General features: G+C 52.3%; 1 protein-coding gene across 3 annotated transcripts in view; it reads left to right on the top strand.

The window, feature by feature from the left end:
• Positions 1-21,669, top strand: part of ELAPOR1 (endosome-lysosome associated apoptosis and autophagy regulator 1) — a 108,430-nt gene that overhangs the window by 80,684 nt on the left and 6,077 nt on the right. For all 3 annotated transcript variants that reach the window (XM_051856195.3, XM_070077932.2, XM_089300219.1), the window contains 8 exons: positions 6,990-7,078; positions 10,985-11,162; positions 11,800-11,928; positions 12,281-12,371; positions 15,209-15,314; positions 15,553-15,690; positions 16,741-17,004; positions 18,295-18,468. In XM_051856195.3, coding sequence (XP_051712155.1) covers positions 6,990-7,078; positions 10,985-11,162; positions 11,800-11,928; positions 12,281-12,371; positions 15,209-15,314; positions 15,553-15,690; positions 16,741-17,004; positions 18,295-18,468 — 1,169 coding nt within the window. The remainder of the gene's footprint in view (positions 1-6,989; positions 7,079-10,984; positions 11,163-11,799; positions 11,929-12,280; positions 12,372-15,208; positions 15,315-15,552; positions 15,691-16,740; positions 17,005-18,294; positions 18,469-21,669) is intronic.

Genomic DNA, 21,669 nt, shown 5'->3' with positions numbered 1-21,669 from the left:
TTCACTCCTCAGATGACTGCAATGGCCAGGGCTGAGCCAAGCTGAAGCCAGGAGCCAGGAGCTTCCTCCGGTGTCCTACTTGGGTAGAGGGGCCCAAACATTTGGGTCATCTTCTGCTGCTTTTCCCAGGCCATTAGCAGGGAGCTGATCAGAAGTGGAGCAGTCAGGACACGAACCAGTGCTCATATGGGATGCTGGCTTTGCAGGCGGCGGCTGCTTTACCCACTACACCACCATAGCGGCCCCAAGAGCACCAACATTTAAAAAGTTTTAATTTTCATTGCCACATAATTATTGTATGTATTTACTAAGTTTTGCAACGTGTGTACATCAGGCTGGGAGCACTAGCGTTTTAATAGCAGGAGCTGAAGATGGCTGTTGCTACTTTTTACCAACCCGAGCATCCTTTTTTTTTTTTTTTTTTTTTTTGACAGGCAGAGTGGGCAGTGAGAGAGAGAGAGAGAGAGAAAGTTCTTCCTTTGCCATTGGTTCACCCTCCAATGTCTGCTGCAGCTGGTGTGCTGCGCCCGGCGCACCGCGCTGATCTGAAGGCAGGAGCCAGGTGCTTCTCCTGGTCTCCCATGGGGTGCAGGGCCCAAGCACTTGGGCCATCCTCCATTGCACTCCCTGGCCACAGCAGAGAGCTGGCCTGGAAGAGTGGCAACCGGGACAGAATCCGGCGCCCTGACTGGGACTAGAACCCTGTGTGCCAGCGCCGCAAGACGGAGGATTAGCCTATTGAGCCGAAGCGCCAGCCCCGAGCATCGTTTCCATTCAAACTAGATGCTTTCAGGAAACCCAGTATTCCCTGGAACACAGCGTAGGGCGGGAACAGCTGGAAGCAGCCTATTTTCATAGTTCTGGATAGCTTCCTAAGGCACCCCCATTTGAAAAACAGGACGCGGTCACTTGAGGGGTCCTGGGGGGAGGGAGGGGCTCAGGCTCTGTTGTACACAGGAACCAATCTCCAAGACAGGTCCTGAAACGAACAGGGGAGAGGGAGAGTCCCCACCTCGCCCCCAGGGACCCTGGCTGTACTTCTCCCTTCTTTCACAGAAGCATACACAAACCCAGCGCAAGGCCCTCTCAGGCGGACCCCGGCGTCCCTACAGGGACACAGCCACACTCACGCAGGTGTTTCAGTGTTTGCTCAGCTAAGACCAGCCCTTGACCTTGCGAAGTGCTGATTCCTACACTGTTCCTAAAACAAAAGTCCTATTTATCTACACAGATCTTGCCAAATTGAGTGTCATTGCCAGCCAGAACAGGAATGTTTAGATCTTGGAGGCAGCTTTTTATCTCTAAGTCTAAATTCCTGTTTTTCCACTTGGATTTCTTATTCCCCTCCCTGGCTCTGCCTCTGTCAATAGCAGCCTTTGTTAGCCGAAGTCACCAGCTCCTTTCCAGCCCAGCACTTGTGCAAGAGTTTGAAACAGCAAGGTAGTTCTAGAAAAACTGCCTAGGTGAGTTTTGATCAACTCCACACAAACAGCTTTTATCCAGGGAGCTGTTGTGAAAGTGTTAGGTGGAGAGTCTGTTCTTGGAGCTTAGTCTCCCTCTGCCTCCGATTTCTCCATCTGCCTCTTATAAGACTAAGAAGTGAGGTGTTTTCTGTTGTTGTTTTTCCTATGAAGAATGTGGTCAGAAGAATGTGAGCCTGTGATGGAACGTGCATCAGGGGAGAGAGAGAAGAAAGACCCATCCATTTACAAGTGTATCGAGTGCCTGCCAGGTGTCAAGCCCTGGGCTTGATGCTAGCGCTAGCATTGGTGCCGGCCCGCCAGCTTCTGTTGAAATGCGGAAACGTGGTTATGTCCACATTAAGCACAGTAACTCTGTGTAGTGTAGTCAGCGGCGGGATGAGTAGTGCAACGTGGTAGGTAGCGTGCAGTGGAGGCAAACAAGGGGGTGGCCTGTCCCCTCTGGGAAGCGGGAAGGCTTCACCAGCTGAATCGGTGATTTGATGGGGGTGGGACCCCCAGGATAGGAGTGTGAGCCGGGGCCAACAGACTCAGAGGGCGGGCAGTGATTCAGCATGGCTGCAGAGCAGGTGGCAAGAAGGACCAGCCGAGGCTGAGAGGCGGACAGGGGACAGAGGACAGGGCAGCCCTTCTGTGGCACTGCTAAAAACACTGGGCCCATCAGCCAAAGAGGCCGCTGAAGAGCTTTAAACACCATCTGGCTTTGCTTTTGGGAAACGACTCTTGCTGCCAGGTGGAGGAGGAAGGGCATGCTGGAGGCAGAGACAGTGCTAGGGAGATTCTGTAGCAGGTGCATCAGTGCCATCAGGACATAAGTAAGGTGGAGTCTGGGGAGCTAGTTCACAGGAAGTTGGACTAAATGCACCTGTCTCACTGAAGCCTAAAATCTGATGGTTAGCATTAATTCTTCAGTGTATGTTTAATATTAGTGATCTGTGCCCTGCTAGAAGAGTGGAATATAAGAGCGTGGGCTCCAGAATTCCATCACTGGGGTTCAAATCTCTGTCCCACCATTTACTAAACTTGCCATGTTGGACCAGTTTCTTGCCTGCGACTCAGTTTCTTCATCTATACAATGGGAATGATAATGATATCTACCTCCTAGTGTTATTGTGAAGATTGATTAATGCAAGTAAAAGCTGTCGAAAGCAGCTGGGCAGGCAGGAAGCACTCATTTTCTTCATGCTACATTAAGCCCTGTCACTCCTCTCGTGGTGCCAGCTACAATCATGTTAAGTCACTTGCGTAGCACTTTACAATCCACAGACTATTATCTCATTTATTGCTCAAAGCAGAGTGAAGGAGTGACTTCCCCACTTACAGTTGAGTAAAGAGGTCAGAGAGGTTGGGGGTGTGCTCAGCGCCCAACCTGTTAGTTGGGTACTTAACTGCTCAGGGCTGTGTTCTCCCTTGAGAAGATGCATCCTGAGTGGGAGCTCTATTCCTGGGGGAAAGGAGGGAGATGCAGAAAGAGATAAGTGTTATCTTCTTCCCATGTTGCCCAGGGCCAGTCCTACTTGAACCACTTGTCATTCCCTCACGCAAAACTCCAGCCGATCTTTCAAACTTGGCTCATACCCAGCTAAACCTGGGCGAAACCTGAGCTAAAAAAGTGAAGTCTAGCTAAGCACCCAGGCCGGGGTTAATCATTTATTAAAACCTACTTATCAGTGATCAGTGTGCAAACAGGTAGACTGTTTTTTTCAAACACCAGGAGCTAGGGTGTCAGATTGAACAAATACGTGCCCAAGCAGAGAACAGCTTTGGTGCACGGTGCATTTTCTAACAGGGGCCTTGCTCTCCACAGGCCCCAATATACAAAGTTCCGGGAATTGGCCCACTTGCAGCATCTCCTCCCAAGTCTCTCCTGGCCATGTCAGTGGAAAGCAGGAGTCCCCGGACCCTTCTGGGCTGTGCTGCTCCTCCTGCTTGTTAACCACGTAAATGACTGAGACGACCTCAGCTGTCGTGCAGCCAGTGGCTCCCTCCTGCGCAGCTTAATAAGCTGGAGACAGAGAAGACTTGCAGATGGGCAGTTGAGGAACAACCCAGTGCAGGACAACGTGGCTGTGATTAGATTCTGTGATCCAGGAACTCACCTGGTGCACTGGGAAGAAGAGACCGGTTGTGAAATAAGCCCTTACCAGCAAGGGAGGGAAAAGAGATTTTTAATCCTTATTCAATCTCCAGTGACAGTCCTGAGATAAAAGTAATCCTGAGACATGCAGGTAGTAATAATTACTGCAAAAATAATAATGCTGCCTTTTAGTGAGTAGCTACTTACTATGTGGCAGGGTATTTTTTTTTAAGGTTTATTTCATTTATCTGAAAGAGTTACACAGAAAAGGGAAAGAGAGAGAGAGAGAGAGAGAGAGAGAGAGAGAGAGAGAGACAGGTCGTCGTCCATCCACTGGTTCACTCTCCAAATGACTGCAATGGCTGGAGCTGGGCCAGGCTGATGGCAGAAGCTTCTTCAGAGTCTCCCACATGGTGCATGGACCCAAGCACTTGGGCCGGCTCTACTGCTTGCCCAGGTGCATCAGCAGAGAGCTAGATTGGAAGTGGAGCAGCCAGGACTTGAACTGGCGCCCATATGGGATGCTGGTATCACAGGTGACGGTTTTACCTGCTACACCATAGCACAGGCCCCTTACTCAAGGTATTTTTATTCCTGCTCAACATCTGAAATAGCTGAGCCTCAGAGGGTAATTAAGTTGACCAAAATGGTGACACAACTGTTAAATGATGAACCAGGATTCAAACCCAGATCTGTCTTGCTTAAAATCTCATTCCAGGGTCAACACTGTGGCATAGTAGGTTGAGCCTCCACCTATGGCGCTGACATCCCATATGGGTGCCAGTTCGAGTACTGGATGCTCCACTTCCAATCTGGCTCCCTGCTAATAACCTGGGAAGACAGTGGAAGATGGCCCAAGTCCTTGGGCCCCTGCTCCCATGTGGGAGACCAGATGAAGCTCCTGGCTCCTGTCTTCAGTCTGGCTCGCTCTGGCCATTGTGGTCATTTGGAGAGTGAACCAGCAGATGGAAGACCTCTCTCTCTGTAATTATGCCTCTCAAATAAATAAATCCTTCGAAAAATTTCATTCCATTGTCAGGTAACACACACAAAGAGAGAGAGAGACAGGGAGTAAGAGAGAGAGAAGGGGAGAGAAGGGAAGAGGTATCGTTATTATTAAATGCTCATTTGCAGCTGACACAGTAGTCATATCAGAAAGAATGGTATCAGAGGCCAGTGTTCTGAAGCAGTGAGTTAAGCCACTACCTGTAGTGCTGGCATTCTACATGGGCGCTGGCTCATGTCCCAGCTGCTCCACATCTGAGCCAGCTCCCTGGTAATGACCTGAGTGCTTGGGCCTCTGCCATCTACATGGGAAACTCGCATATAGTTCCTGGTTCCTGATTTCGCCTGGCCCATCCCTGGCTGCTGTGGGCATTTGGGGAGTGAGCCAGCAGATGGAAGTGCTCTCTTGTTCTCTCTTTCCCTTTCAAATAAATACATAAAAAATTTTAAAAAGAAGTCTGCAGAATGCATGTTATGAAAAAACTAAGTATGGATTTCAAAAAAATTTTGCACCAAAATGAATAATCAATTTTTTACAAACTTCTTTGAAGTTACCTCATGCAGAGAGTAGGATAAAACTGAGATTTAGCATTTTTTTTTAAGATTTATGTATTTGAAAGAGTTGGAGAGATCCTCCGTATGCTGGCCCACTCCCCCAGATGGCTGCAATGGGGGAAACCAGGAGCCAGGAACGTCTTCTGGGTCTCCCACATGGGTGGCAGGAGCCCAGACACTTGGGCCTACTTCTGCTGCCTTTCCCAGGCCATCAGCAGGGAGCTGGATCAGAAGTAGAGCAGCTGAGATGCAAACTGGCACCTGTATGGGATGAAAGTGTTGCAAGCGGCAACTCTACCCACTACACCACAATGCCAGCCTCAACATTTTTCTTTTCAAAATTTTTATTTTTAACTTTTATTTGAAAGGCAGAGAAAGAGACAGACAGGGTTCCTATCTACTGGTTCATTCTCCAAGTGGCCACATGGCTGGGGCTGCAGTCAGGGGCTGGAAACAGGAACCAGTTACTTGAGCCATCACTGCTCTCTGTCAGCGTCTGCACTGACAAGGCGCTGGAGTCAGGAGCTGGAGTCGGGAATTGAATCCAGGCACTCTAATGTGGGGTGTGGGCATCTTAATTGCTAGGGTAAGAGCCAGCACTGTGGCATAGCAGGTTAAGCCTCCGCCTGTGGCACCGGCATCCCATATGGGTGCCAGTTCGAGTACTGGATGCTCCACTTCCAATCCAGCTCCCTGCTAACATGCCTGGGAAAGCAGTAGAAGATGGCCCAAGTTCTTGGGCCCTGCACCCGCCATCTGGGAGACCTGGAAGAAGCCCCTGGCTTCTGGCTTTGGCCTGGCCCAGCTCTGGCTGTTGGAGCCATTTGGGGAGTGAACCAGCAGATGGAAGACCTCTCTCTCTCTGTAACTCTGCATCTGAGATAAATTAATTTTTAAAAAGTACAATTGCTAGCATAAGTCTCTGCTCAACATTTTTCACTGGGTGCAGGGCAAGGGTTAAAGACGCTAGGATGCCTGTGTTGAGGAACGTGGAAAGAACCACATATCTTAAATGGAGTCCAAAGAAGAGATGGCCTGTTTGTACAGGATGGTGTGTGAGAGAAGGAGAATTTCAAAGCATGGAGGCCTTTGTTCTCAGTGTAGACCACGGGAAAAGCCAGAGGAAGGCTTAGGATAAGAGCAGGATGGGGGCGGGCGCCGTGGCTCACTTGGTTAATCCTCCGCCTGCAGTGCCGGCATCCCATGTGGACACCGGGTTCTGGTCCCAGTTGCTCTTCTTCCAGTCCAGCTCTCTGCTGTGGCCCGGGAGGGCAGTGGAGGATGGCCCAAGTGCTTGGCCCCCTGTGCCCGCATGGGAGACCAGGAAGAAGCACCTGGCTCCTGGCTTCGGATCGGCGCAGCGTGGGCCGTAGTAGTCATTTGGGGAGTGAACCAACGGAGGGAAGACCTTTCTCTCTGTCCTCTCTCTCTGTCTATAACTCTACCTGTCAAATAAATTAAAAAAAAAAAAAAGAGCAGGAAAGCAATTTCCTAAGTTTTATTTCAACCTTTTGGGAGTAGGGAATCCACACCCACAGTCAGGAGGCAGAGGCACTAGGGGGATGGCGGGTTGCAGGGGCTGGGGGTGTGGGTGGTTAGCCTGCAGGAGGCTGCTGCCAGCTACCCCACCCCTGGCTGTTCCCGCAGCCCGGGGCCAGCGGGTTCTTGTCAGCACCTGGGAGAGGTGCAAAGGGACAGCTGAGCAGGCTTGGGGAACTGGGAATGATACAGAGGGCAGTGTGGGCCTGCAGGATCTTCTGCTTCCTGCAGCATCTGGGTGGCCATGCAGCCCAGCAGCCTGGAGGCCTGGGGGCAAAAGCCAGCGTCAGGAGCTCTGCTTTCCAATCGTGTTTCTTGCTTTGGCGATGTAGAGAAAGGATCCTCCTCCTGCAAAGTGCGCCCGGCCTGCACAGACAAGGATTATTTCTACACACACACCGCCTGTGATGCCAACGGAGAGGTGAGTTGCATGGTCTCGGAGCCCCTTCACCACCCCTGGTGACAGCAGGCAGCAAAGCTGGCCCCAGAAAAAACCCACAGATTTGCACACTGGCTCCAGGGCCGGGAGTGCAGGTTGTGCAGGGGGACAAAACAAGGTGACGTCATTTGTTTTCGGATCACAAACTGTTTTATTTTTTTTCCCCACTTATTTCATGACTTCTTCATGAGTGCTCTGTTCTGAAATAATCCTGATCTGTCCTTGGCTTGGCGTGTCCTGTTTGCTCGGCCCCACCGAGCAATGTCTGGCTGTCCTCGTGGAGCGCATCAGACCTGTCCCCACAGCTCTGAGTCTGTGGGCCGGCAAGGGACTCCTGCTTCCTGGCTCCCTGGAGAGCGACCTTCCTTGGTCCATCGCTGCTGTTTCTCTTTCTCCCCCGGGCCCTCCCCCTCAGGAAAGGCCTCCCTCTGCATGGTCACCCAGTCAACAGTGCTCATGCTACTGGGCCGGGCCTTGTGCGACAGGCTGGGGAGCACACAGGCCAGAGACAGACTCTTGCTCTCAGGAGTTCATGATCCATGACCCCTGGGGAGGCCGAAGAGGGGGCAAAGATGGTGCCCTGTCGCTCCCCCTCTTCGTGGAGGAATGACACAGGACCCTGCGCTGTTCTTTTGTCTGCTCGGCCCTTCCCGGGTTTGCTGCTGGTTCTTCCCGGGTTGGCTACCGACCCTTCCACCTCCGTGGAAGGGTGGTTCCCCCTGCCACTTTCCCCACTTCCGCGGGGGAGCGGCACACCGCCGGCCGGCTCTCTCGGGGGCTGCACAGGTGTTCCTTCAGATAGATGTTCCTGGTGCATGTTGGCTCTCTCCTCCTTTATAGTCCTCTTCCACCAATCCCAACTCTGCTATCCACACGCCGAGTACACTGCTCTCCTCCAATCAGGAGCAGGATCAGCTCCTGCAGGTTACTGGCTGAACTGGAGGCAGCTGTGTAAAAGTTGTTTTTACTCCTCTCCCAGGGCCATATTGTGGGAGAGCAGATGCATAGAATAAGTCTTAATTCCAGTAACTTAGTCTAGTCTGAGTTGCTCCCCACAGTGCCCGACCAAGGCACCCAGCAGATGTGTAGGGCGCAGGGAGGAGAACCCAGGAGAGGGGGCACCAGGACCAGGGAGCCAGAGGAGGCCTCGTGTAGCGGTCACTTGTTCACTGCAGTAGTCAGCAGATACCCACTGAGCAGCTCCTGGGTGCCAGCGCTAGGGACCCACCAGTCCATAAGACCGCAGGAGCATCTAGCTCTTGAGAGGGGCGGAGAGAGACAGCAGATGGCAATGTAATAGATCACAGGGTAAAAAATGGGATTAGGAGCTAGAGAATGGGGGGGGGGGGCTGGTCTCGCTGAGGAGCTGCCCTTTGAACTGAGCCCTGAATGAGATGAGGGAGGAGCCAGGCAGAGGCCAGAGCAGGTGGAGAAGAGGTGGGGCATGTGCCTGCCAGTCGGAGGAATGAGGGATGCTGGGAAGCGAGCAGGAGTGGGCCAGAAGGTGTGAGCAGAGGCATCTGTCTGAAACTCGATGTCCGGGCTCAATGTCCGGCTTGAACTGTCAGTCCCTCAGCCAGGGCCTGCCTGGGAGATGGAATTAGGAGCCGGGAATCCTGTGTTCAGCACCAGGCACAGCGCTCGGCTGCTTGGATGCGTGCAGTCAGCTGAGTTCTCCCTTAAAAGTGATGGCTCTCCACAGTCACCTGTTGTCACCGCCTTTTCCCCAATTTGCAGCATCACTCCCCACCCCCTGGCAGCCAGGAGAGAGGGCCTGTGTTCCAGGTCACTGGGACCTGAGGCAGCTTGTAGCACCTGCTGTGCTGTGTGACCTCGTCAAAATTATATTAATTTGCTTGGTCTCGGCTGACTCATCTACACACGGGGGACAGTTAATCCTGCACCTCTTCTCTGCATAGATGTAGCACTGTGCCTCCTTCCTCCTGCCCCACTCCCTGCCCTCCCAGACTCAGGACAAGGCCTTCTAGACCAGACCTGTAGTGTACTGTGTTGCCTGCAGGCCTGGGGTCTGTCCTCTCCTGACCACTACTAGGCCTTGAGATGCTGGGTCAGCCCAGAGCCCAAACCCCCGCCCTGCAGACAGCCAGAGCGGCTCAGAGGCAGGGGCGCCCAGGCACCTGGCCTAGGGAGCACACGGAGCGCACTTCCACCAGCAGCACCTCGTGGAAGTCTCCCTCGTGCCTGGCACACACGCTGGTTCTGCTCGGTCTGCTGATTTCCGTTTGCCCGTGACTCTGTATTTTAAAATCAAGGAACACACTTGGCGCTGATGCCTGTGGTTGCCCCTGCAAACTTGGCTGTGACTCAGTGGTTTCTCAGGGACCAGGATGGTCAATCCTTTGGATCCACTCAGTGTGTCACTCCAAGAGAGGGCCCAGCTCAGTTTTCGTGCCCGATGGACCCTCCTGTCCCTAAAAGTCACAGGAAATGGGACAGGGCAGGGCAAGGTTAAGACACAAGCCTGGCCATTGGCTGCTACTCACAGGGAGGAGGCTGAGTGGACAGCAGAGGAAGAGGCCCCAAAGCTCACTGGCAATGAAAGTGGTGCAGGTACCTCCTTGTGGCCTTGTTTTTTCTTTTTAAAGTTTTTTTTTCTTTTTTTTTTTAATTTGAGAAGCAGAGTTACAGATAGAGAAAGGGAGAGACAGAGAGAGAGAGAGAGAGAGAGAGAGAGAGAGAGAGAGGTCTTCCATCCACTGTTTCACTCCCCAGATAGCCACAACAGCCAGAGCTAGGCCAATCCAAAGCCAGGAGCCAGCAGCTTCCTCTGGGTCTCCCATGTGGTTGCAGGGGCCCAAGCATTTGGGCCGTCTTCCACTACCTTCCCAGGCCATTAGCAGGGAGCTGGACTGGAAGAGGAGCAGCTGGGACATGAACTGGCACCCATATAAGATGCCGGCACCGCAGGCTGAGACTTAACAGCACCAGCCCTGGCCTTGCCATTTCTTTTTCTGGATAAAATGGAACAGAGGGCTCCCTGGCCCTTTGTCCACATGTGTGGTCTGCCACACACATCGTTTCCATCATCCCCTCCCTGTGGTCCATCCGGACACCGCTCAGTCTCTGACTCAGTGATGTGAGGGTCTTGTGGGAAGAGTGGAGCTGCCCCAACTTCCCGTGGCACAGCAGATGCCTCCTGCCTCTCATCTCCCCTTCTGTACCCAACACCTCCGTCAACAGAGGAGGGATGGCCCTCACGGCGGCGGGAGGTGGTGGTGGTAGTGACAGGACCTGGCTTCCCCTGTCCACCAAACTGCTAACTGGCCTTGCCCTGGCCCTGATGTCCTGCCCACACCACGTCCCACCTGGACTGCTGTGTGTGTGTTGCCCTTGCTGGTTGGTGAGCTCCTGGTGGGCAGGAGCCACGTCTGGTTTTGTCTCGGAGACGCCAGGCCTGGCACACAGATGCCCCCAACTTTTTGTCAGTGTTTACTGAACAAACCAAAGAGCGAAGGATGCACCGCTGGGAAAACAAACTGGGACATCGCAGCCATGCCCTCCTGGCCCGGCCTCCTCTGGTCCATGCCTTTTGTGTTGGGGACTTTGATCAGCTGCTTCTCCTGTGACTTCAGTGGAACCCAGATTCCACAGTGGAAGCTGAGCTTTCTCTAAAGACTTCTGGTCCCCCAGTTCCCTCTGTCCCAAAGTCCTCAGACAGGGACTGAGCACAGCCATGTGTCAGACACTGGGCTGGGTACTTGGGACACGGCGGCGAACTAAAGTTTCTCACCCCAGTGGAGCTCTCGTTCCAGCCCGGAAGTCTGCCGCCAACCTTGCTCACCACCACCACCCCCCACCCCCAAGTTAGAGTCCTACAGATGGGCTGGACCCCCCACCGGCTGAGCAGTGCTGAATCCACTTCTGCAGACGCAGCTCATGTACAAATGGGCCAAGCCGAAGATCTGCAGTGAGGACCTCGAGGGCGCGGTGAAGCTGCCCGCATCCGGCGTGAAGACCCGCTGTCCCCCCTGCAACCCAGGCTTCTTCAAAACCAGCAACAGCACCTGCGAGCCCTGCCCCTACGGCTCCTACTCCAACGGCTCCGGTAACCTCCCTCGGGCCCTGCTTCCTGCCTCCCACCCGTCCCCACATCAGCCCCATGGATGGGCTGGGTGGGCTCTCAGAGGGGCCCGTGAACAGGGACTCATTTGGGGACGGAGATAAGGGCTGGTCCCAGTGGCAGGCCAGGGTCAGACTTGAGAACCACCTTCCTTCCACCTCATTCTAACGGCGAATGGGACTCCGGCCTGAAGATTCCCCGGGCCACCCAGCTGAGGCTTCCAGCACATGGCAGGGATGTCCACTAGCTGGGGCACTGGGCTGACCTGCTTGCCACAATCAGAACCTGTAAGCTGTGCTTGCAAAAAAAAAAAGGAGTTGCGGGGATTTGTGTCCCTCTCAGCATGAAAGTATTTCATGAAAATTGTGATGACAGTAGGAACTGCACGTGGCCAACTAGAAGGTACATTCCAGTGGGTAAATAGGGTAGTTCGGGTATTAGAATGTAGGGTCAGTGTAGACACCTTGCGTTTGTCCAATCCGTCATCAGACTGCTTGTGGGAGAGTTTGACAAGTCTTTGCTGGGCTTCCTGCTACCATTGCTGTTTGTTTGTGGCTCAGCACCTCCTGCCAGGGGGGCTACAGCCTTCCTGCTCAAGGCATGGATCTTGTGGTTCCCCCAGATTGTACCCACTGCCCAGCGGGGACGGAGCCTGCCATGGGGTTTGAATACAAGTGGTGGAATACGCTGCCCACCAACATGGAAACGACTGTGCTCAGTGGGATCAACTTCGAGTACAAGGGCATGACAGGTAATTGCCTCTCCCTACCTTGACTCTCACGCCCCACCTCTGCGTTCCCCCAGGAATCCCGCCATCTTCCCAGTTATTCGTAAAGACACACTGATCAGGCCACGCGTTCCCTCGAAAGTTCCACTCTTCGTGGATGTATATCCGGAGATGAACACAGAGCTAGAGACAAAGCGCATACGTGCAGAGGTCTTGCTCTGAGAGTCCCGTGGTCTTTGACCAGGGTTCTTATCCGGCAGTGGTTCTGGACCTGTCGGGGGATGGTGCCATCTCACCCTTCCAGACCATTGTCAGGTGCTCATGTGCCCTGCCCCGGCCAGCACGAGGGCGTTAACCCTCCCCACTCCTTTTGCAGGTTGGGAGGTGGCTGGCGATCACATTTATACAGCCGTTGGCGCCTCGGACAACGACTTCATGATCCTCACTCTGGTTGTGCCAGGATTTAGGTGAGGACTACAAAACCAAGGGAAGCCCAGGCCAGCTTGGCCACATCCAGATCCCACACGGTGGGCCGGCGTTGTGACACAGCGGGTTAGACCAGAGCCTGTGAGGCTGGATCCCGTGTTGGATTGCCGGTTCAGGTCATGGCTGCTCCGCTTCCAATCCAGCTCTCTGCTAATGTTCCTGGGAAGGCAGTGGAGGATGACCCAAGTACCTGCCACCCTCATGGGAGACCCAGTTGGAGTTCCTGGCTCCTGGCTTCAGCCTGGTCCAGCCCCAGCCATTTGGGGAGTGAACCAGCAGATGGAACACACTCTCGCTCTCGCTCTCGCTCTCTGTCTCTCCCGCTCTCTCTGTGTCACTCTGTCTTTCAAATACATAAAATAAATTTTTAAAAAAATCCCACATGCTCTGGGGTGCTGTGGAGGAGAGGGCCTCTGGAGCTGAACTTCATCTCTGTCCCAGGGTCTGTTTAGAGCAGAGGAGAGCGCAGTAGCGGCCTCACCACGGAGATGAGTGCTCCTGTGCTTTCTGAGCTGCTCCGGGGCTGATTGCTGCCCTCCCGTCCCATCTAGCGTCTCCCAGCCACTGGCCACGTCTTAGTCAAATCCTTTCTCCTTGTGGGATCAGAGAAGGTTTGTTTTTTTTTTTTTTTTTTTTTTTTTTTTTTGATAGGCAGAGTGGACAGTGAGAGAGAGAGACAGAGAGAAAGGTCTTCCTTTGCCGTTGGTTGGTTCACCCTCCAGTGGCTGCCGCGGCCGGTGCACTGCGGCAGGCACACCATGCTGATCCGATGGCAGGAGCCAGGTACTTCTCCTGGTCTCCCATGGGGTGCAGGGCCCAAGCACCTGGGCCATCCTCCACTGCACTCCTGGGCCACAGCAGAGAGCTGGCCTGGAAGAGGGGCAACCGGGACAGAATCCGGCGCCCCGACCGGGACTAGAACCTGGTGTGCTGGTGCCACAGGTGGAGGATTAGCCTAGTGAGCCGCGGCGCCGGCCCAGAGAAGATTTTTTTTTAAACTTGAAAAAATTAGAAGTGCTCATAGACAGCTTGTCTTTATTTGGAGCAAGAGGATTGTTCTTATTGTCATATTTGTCCCGTATTTCAAGAAGCCCAAGGACAATAGCAATTTATTTGCCATTAAAAAAATAATACTCTAGGCAGTATGATGTGGTGGAAAGAGTGCTGGACTGGGAGACAGCGTCCTTGAACTTGGCTGCAATTTTGTGAACAGCTTCAGGCTGCTGGTCATACAAGTCTGTGACCTAGGGTTAACTCAGTTTGGGATGATTCCTCGAGCCTGTTGATTAGTACACTGTGTAGAGGAGTGGGAGCCAGAGGACCTCAGAGTTCAGGCAGATGGCTAACGTGCAAAGACTAGTCATGAATTCATCTCCAGAGCCACTGCGAACTTCCCTGCCCATGTGTGCGTTAGTGCCAGGCGGAGGCCACCGCGTGGTTCCCCTGTCGCCAGCTCGGCCGCTCCAGCCCTCCTCTGCTTTCCATCCTGGTTCTCAGCCCCTGTCAGTTGCCCGAAAGGTATTTTTTTCATCCCTTAACTGACATTGCTCAGAGCTGACCAGATAGGTCCCAGGACTGCCGGGAAGCGAACTTCTTTCAGTCTGCCAGACTGATCACCACAGGTAAGTTCTTCCTCACTCTCACCCTGACGCACGTGGGCGTGTCCCTCACGCTCCCCAGAGGGAGCAGCCTGCCAGCTTCGAGGGCGTGTTCTGCTGCTGTAATCCACGCAGGGCTGGGAAGCGAGCTGCTGAGTAGTGTGGGCAATTCACGTCTTACGGGAGTGGCACTTCTCAGACTTACTGCATATGTGAATCACTGGGGAATCAAGTGAACCACACAGGTTCTTCTTCTTCTTTTTTTTTTAAAAAAAATTATTTTATTTATTTGAAAGGCAGAGTTACAGACACAGAGAGATCTTCCGTCTGCTGGTTCATTCCCCAAATGGCTGCAACGACCAGAGCTGGGCCAGGCAGGAGCCAGGAGCCAGGAGCCATCTTCCACTCCTTTCCCAGGCATATTAGTAGGGAGCTGGGACTCAAACCAGCACCCATATGGGATGCCAGTCTGCAGGCAGAGGCTTAACCTGCTATGGCACAATGTCAGCTCCAACATACAGGTTCTGATTGGATGGGTCTGGGGAGGGCCCTGGGGTTCTGCAATTCTCATAAATGCCCAGAGCTGGTGATGCTGCTCATGTGCAGTCCACGCTCTGCTAGTGAGGCCCCGAAGCATTTTGTAAAGCACCTGCACACCTGTTATGCCTCTGGGTTTCACCACAGTGATGGGAGGTGTATAATAAAGATACTAACAGCTCCGTTTTACAGATGAGAAAGGCACATTTTAGGCTGAGTCAAGGTCACATAGCACAGCTGGACTTGGTCCAAGCTCTTTCCAACATACTCAGAACCTAATGCTGTGCCCAGCAGTCCCTGTGTTGATGAACACACTCCTCAGGAAGCACCACTTGGCCTCTGGGACTTTGTACTTATTTATTTCATTTACTTGAGAGATAGACAGAGCTCCTGCATCCACTGGTTCAACCCCCCCAAATACCCACAGCAGCTAGGGCTGGGCCAAGCTGAAGCAGGAGCCTGGAACTCTATCTGCATCTCACGCGTGAGTGGCAGGCACCCACGCACTTGAGCCATCATCTGCTGCTTCCCAGGATGTATCAGCAGGAAGCTGGATTGGAAGTGGAGCAGCCAGGACTCTAACTGGCTCTCCAGTATGGGCTGCCAACGTCCCAAGCTGTGTCTTAACCCGCTGCACCACAGCACCCGTCCCTGGAACTGACTTTCAGTTTCTGCCCCCATAGACCGCCTCAGTCGGTGATGGAAGACACAGAGAACAAAGAGGTGGCCAGGATCACGTTCGTCTTTGAGACCATCTGTTCCGTGAACTGTGAGCTCTACTTCATGGTGGTGCGTCTTCCTTTCTTTGCCTGCTCTAGGACTTCCAGGGGGCGGGGAGGGATTTGCCCTCCTCTGTTCATCAGTGTTACTGACATCTGCTTGCAATGATTTTGCAGAGGAAGGGCCTACCCTATCAGGGCCTTGGCAGGGTGCCATGGTTCTTAGATGGCCCCCGGCCCAGCAGCACTGTGGGCACCCGGTCCCCCCAAGCCCTGACGCCTCCTTCCCTTGTCTGTGCTGGACCCAGGGCATGAATTCCAGGACCAACACCCCCGTGGAGACGTGGAAAGGTTCCAAAGGCAAGCAGTCCTACACCTACACCATCGAGGAGAACGCCACCGTGAGCTTCACCTGGGCCTTCCAGAGGACCACCCTTCACGAGACAGTGAGCTCCACCCCTCTGCAGACCCCTGACTCCCGCAAGAGTCCCTGTGCACCCGGCAGGATTCTCAGCATTCGCTTACCTGGGAGTCTGAGGTTCACACCCAAGCGTTAGTGCAGCCTAAGGAGCCCAGCAGAGAACTGCCGACCCGGGGCTCTGAGAATCATGCGCCCTTCTCCCAGTGGCTTCCCGGAGAGGTGACTCCAGGAGCCCCTTAAGCAACCTGTCCCTCCTTGCAGTCTCTGCCCCCACGGGTGGTGCCAGACCTGGTGTTTTCCTTTTTAAAAATCCATTTATGTATTAAAAGATTTATTTTTATTATTTTATTATTTATTTGAGTTATGGTGAGAGGAAGGAGATCTTCTATCCACTGGCTCACTCCCCAAAATGGCTGTAATGGCTGGAGCTGGGCCAGACAGAAGCCAGGAGCCTGAGCTTCCTCTGGGTCTTCCACGCGGATGCAGGGCCCAACCACTTGGGCCATCTTCCATTGCTTTTCCAGGCCATAACAGAGAACAGGATCAGAAGTTGAGCAGCCAGGACTCGAACCAGCACCCATATGGGATGCCGGCACTGCAGGTGGCGGCTTTACCTGCTATGCCACAGTGCCAGCCCTGAGAAAGGTCTTCTGTTCACTGGTTCACTCCCCAAATGGCTGCAATGGCCAGAGCTGGGCTGATCTGAAGCCAGGATCCAGGAGCTTCTTCCAGGTCTCCCACATGGGTTCAGGGGCCCAAACACTTGGGCCATCTTCCACTGCTTTTCCAGGCCACAGGTAGAGAGCCAGATTGGAAGAGTAGCAGCCAGGACATGAACTGGCACCCATATGGAATGCTGGCACTGCAAGGCAACTTAACCTGACATGCCAAAGAACCAGCCCGATCCAATGTTCTTTTAAGATGACACAAATGTACATAAAGAGTCACTGTGAAGTTTAGGATGTGTCTAAGATTTTTCTCAAATGTGGTATGGAAGTACTTAGCTATTTCCGAAGGACTTAGTCATTGCTGTCCTAGGCCTCCACTCTCTGCCCTCTTGTTTCCTTGTCTCCAGGGCAGAAGGTACACCAACGACGTTGCCAAGATCTACTCCATCAATGTCACCAACGTCATGGATGGCGTGGCCTCCTACTGCCGTCCCTGCGCGCTAGAAGCTTCTGACATGGGCTCCTCCTGCACCTCTTGTCCTGCCGGTTACTACATCGACCGAAACTCGGGGACGTGCCACTCGTGCCCCCCTAACACAATCCTGAAAGCACATCAGCCTTACGGTGCCCAGGCCTGCGTTCCTTGTGGTCCAGGGACCAAGAGCAACAAGGTGCCAGCAGCCTGCCCTGCCTCCAACCTTGGCCTCTGTTTGAATGTCTTCAGGAGGCGCTGAGTCCTGGATGGGTTCTCGAGGGGCTGGTACTCAGGTGCTCCCTTAAGCATACCATCAGGTTGACATCCTGAGTACACCAGCCAGGCTGTGACGGTGGGTGCTGAGTGCTCACTAGCGGGGCTGCATGTCCAGGGCCCAGCCACAGTCAGGGACTGGGCTCATCTTCTTTTGGTGGGTACTGGAGAGCAGGGGCCACCCAATCCTGGGGGTGTTTGGCATCTGCAGAGACCCAAAAGGAAGGAATCATGGGGTTGATGGATTGAATTCAGCTTCATCCAGTCCAGCCTGTTATTATGGGAGGTTGTCCCGTCTTCTTTGTGGACAACCAAATCGTCTTTGCCCCAACCTCCAGTGGGACATATGGTTGATGGGCATTGCTCTTCTCTGTCTCAGTGGCCTCTCGGCTTCACAGCTGTAGAGGTTTCCTCCCCAGGTGGAGAAACTGTGCTGTTGCACTTTCTGCATCTGAGGATATGCTCGGAACTGAAAGCTCTGAGATACCCCTAAATTTTGCTTTTAATTGAGTTTCTGTCTTACTGATCGCAACACCTGGCCATACCTCTGTAAGACACTATTTAAATACTCTGCAGATGTGGCTCAGTTCAGCTGTGCAATAAGTGCCATGACTGCAGAGCCCTGGCAGCCTCTTTTGGGGACCTTGGACTTTTGTCACACCCTTCTGCTGGAGCGCCCTCTGCCGCCGAGGGAGGGAATTACAGTTGTGTAAAAGTGCTGCAGAAGGGCTATCCCCATGGGAGTTAGAGCCCCATTTTGGAGTTCCCTGCGGAGAAAATGAGACAGGGGAAACAGGGTTCAGTGAGTTTTAAGTGGCCAGGGGATGGGGACAGACCTATAGTTTCTCTTGTGCCATTCCCAACACCCTTCTTCTAGTTAGTTCATTGTCTTGTGCTTGCAAGTATGAAGGATTGTCTTGTGTCTTAGAGGGGATCATGTAATGTAGGCACGGGGTAAGGCTATAGAATTTGGCTAAAATATCCACTGAAAACTAGCAATTGGATCTGCACGTCACATATGTGCCCATAGTTGAATGGGCGGAGGTACATAGGTCCCACTGGTATCTGTTCCAATGCCCACCTGAGCCCTGTCTTCCTTCTTTTTCACTCCCATTCCACCCCATTCTCCAACGCTTAGGAGAAAACTGTGCTGCAGCCCCCCAAGGCGCTGCAGGGTCCCGTGGGCCTGACCCAGCCTCTCCCCCACCCCTAGATTCACTCTCTCTGCTACAACGACTGCACCTTCTCCCGCCATGTTCCCTCGAGGACTTTGGACTACAATTTCTCAGCTTTGGCAGACATCAAAACTCTGGCTGGAGGGCCAAGCTTCACTTCCAAGGGGCTGAAATATTTCCACCACTTCACCGTCAGTCTCTGTGGAAACCAGGTGAGCTGTGCAAGGGGACAGTGTAGGCATTTTTAAAGGGGCAGCCCGGGGGTCTGGGCCAGAGCCAGAGCCAGGAGAAAAGCAGGAACACCTTCCAGGCCGAGGTGGTTAGAGGGCTCTTCAATGACCCCCATTCTCCCATGACACGCGACCATCTGGAGCATAAACCTTTAGGAAAACAAAGATGTTTAAGGTGTCCGCTCGCTCTCACCTGCTCGCCAGTCTCAAAATGAGTGCAAGTTGGCACCCCTCAGGTGCGTAAGCATGTTCCAGGCTTTGGTACATTTCAGATTTCCAACTTTTAGATTAGGAATACTCAACTGGTGGAATCTATGGAAATGTTCCAAAATCCAACAAAAAATTCCTTGAATGTGAAACACTTCTGATTCCAAGCATTTTGGATAAGAGATAGTCAACCTCCATTTTCATTATTATTATCTTTTTAAGATTTATTTATTTATTTGAAAAGCAGATGAACACACACACACACACACATCTTCTATCCATTGGTTCACTCCCCAAATGACCTCAACAGCCAGGGCTGGGCCAGGCCCAAGCCAGAAACCTAGAACTCCATCTGGGCCTCCCGTGTGGGTGGCAGGAGCCCAGGCACTTGTGCCTTCCTCTGTGCCTTCCCAGGAACATCAGCAGGGAGCTGAAATGGAGGCGGAACAACCAAGACTTGACCAACATTCCAGTAAGGATGCCAGTGTGGCAAGTGGTGGCTTGACCTGCTGCATCACAAGCATAACTGCTCCCACCCCCAACCTCTGTATTTAAAAATATGCAGGAGGAACCCTCCTTAAAAAAAAAAAAAAAGGCAGTCTTCAATAATTACTGCATTTGTATTTATTTTATTTATGTATGTATATTTTTATATTTTAAAAAAGATTTATTTTATTTATTTGAAAGGCAGAATGACAGAGAGATCTTCCATCCGCTGGTTCATTCCCCAAATAACCACAACAGCTGAGACTGGGTCACACCAAAGCCAGGAGCCAGAAACTTCTTCTCTGTCTCCCACATGGTTACAGGGGCCCAAGGACTTGGGACATTCTCCACTGCTCTCCTAGGCACATTAGCAGGGAGCTGGATGGAAAGTGGAGCAGCTGGGACTCAAACTGGCGCCCATAAAGGATGCCAGCACTGCAGGTGGTGGCTTGACCCACTTTGCCACAACGACAATCTCTATTTTTTAAAGAAGATTTATTTATTTATTTGAAAGTCAGAATTAAAGAGAGAAAGAAAGAAACACAAAAATACACACATAGAGAGAGCATCCATCTGCTGGTTCACTCCCCAGATGGCCACAACAGCCAGGACTAGGCCAGGCCAAAGCCAGGAACCAGGACCTTCACCAGGGTCTCCAATATGGGAGGCAAGGACCCAAACACTTGGGTCATCTTCTGCTGGTTTCCCAGGCCATTAGCAGAGAACTGGATTAGAAGTGGAGCAGCTGGGTCAGGAACTGGCTCCCATGTGGGATACCAGCGTCGCAGGCAGCAGTTTTACCTGCTACACCACAACACTGGCTCCATATCACTGCATCTGGGATGTGTTTTCCAGAGATTGTGTAAAATGAACTTCCTTTGCTCATCTTCATGGGTCTTTGCTGTCAGCAAGAAGAAACTACAGGAAAGGCTTTTATAGGATAAGGAAGGCCTGTGGCCATTCCTTGTTGGCGTTTGGGATTCAACATTCAAGAGCAAGGTGTAAAGGGTGCCTGATCAAGCTCCCTGTAAACCACACTTAGCAGCTGGACACGTTGCGAAGCTCAGTTCAAATGTCAGAAGAGACAGAGCCTCTTGGGCATTCAGTCTGTGACTGTGTGGTGGTGGTGGGGCCTGTGCACCATCCAGCTCCTACCCTTCTGCAGCCTGAGGGAAGTCAATGTGTGTGCAGTGAGCATGGGAAGAAATGGAGGAATCTATGAAAGATCATAAAAAAGATGTATTTATTTGAAAGGTAGAGTGATGGGAGACGTATCCTCCATTCTCAGGCTTACTCCCTAAAGGCCCACAATGGCTGGAACTGGGCCAGGCTGAGGCCAGGAGGAGCCTGGAACTCCATCGAAATCTCAAACATGGGCGATAAGGGGCCCAAGTGCTTGGACCATCTTCCTCTGCTTTCCTGGGTGCATTAACAGGGAGCTGATTGAAAACAGAACAGTCTGATAGAGGATGCTGGCTTTGTAAGCAGCAGCTTAACCCACTGTGCCACAACACCAGCCTCCTTTATTCTTTTCATAAATGGTTTCTGTCACACTACAGTGCCTCTGTTCAAGGACAGAATAATTCTTTGTTTTGTTATAATGTAAACGTTTCCTTCTGTTCTCAAGTTCTTTTCCTGTAACAATATAGGAAAAGACCTAAGGGACAGTTCCACTTAAAACATTTATAACACTGAAAATTTATCTTCTAAATGTGTAGTCCACTTAAATTTAAAATATCCTACAACTGATTTTACATTAGCAAACAAGTTATATACTGATATCCCATAAATTTAACATTTAAAAAAAAGTTTTATTGATTTGAAAGGTGGAGATACAGAAGGAGAAAGAGAGAGATCTTCCAACAGCTGGTTCATTCCCTAAATGTTCACAACAGGGGTCAGCGCTGTGGCGCAGTGGATTAACACCCTGATCTGAAGCGCCAGCATCCCATATGGGCGCCAGTTCGAGACCTGGCTGCTCCTCTTCCGATCCAGCTCTCTGCTATGGCCTGGGAAAGCATTAAGAAGATGGCCCAAGTCCTTGGGCCCCTGCACCCACGTGGGAGACCCAGAAAAGCTCCTGGCTTCAGATCAGCGCAGCTCTGGTCGTTGTGGCCAATTGGGGAGTGAACCAGCAGATGGAAGACCTCTCTCTCTCTCTCTTTCTCTGCCTCTCCTTTCTGTGTAACTCTGCCTTTCAAATAAATAAATAAATCTTAAAAAAAAAAATGTTTACAACAGCCGGCACTTGATCCGGCCAAAGCCAGAAGCCAGGAACTGCATCTGGGTCTCCCACACGGGTGCAGGGGCCCAAGTGCTTGAATCATCACCTGCTGCTTCTTGGGTGCATCAGCGGGAAGCTGGAATGGAAGCGGAGTCAGGACTCAATTCCAGGCACGTGGATACGGGTTGCAGGCCTCCCAAGTGGCAGCTTCACCTGCTCCACCACAACACCCTCCCAGTTCAACAGTCCTGAAGGGGCAATACCTT

The sequence above is a fragment of the Oryctolagus cuniculus genome, chromosome 7, assembly GCF_051225735.1.
Source record: "Oryctolagus cuniculus isolate XC-2025 breed Fujian yellow rabbit chromosome 7, ASM5122573v1, whole genome shotgun sequence".
In the NCBI taxonomy this organism is placed as follows: domain Eukaryota; kingdom Metazoa; phylum Chordata; class Mammalia; order Lagomorpha; family Leporidae; genus Oryctolagus; species Oryctolagus cuniculus.
This window is presented reverse-complemented; position numbering and strand designations above follow the sequence as displayed.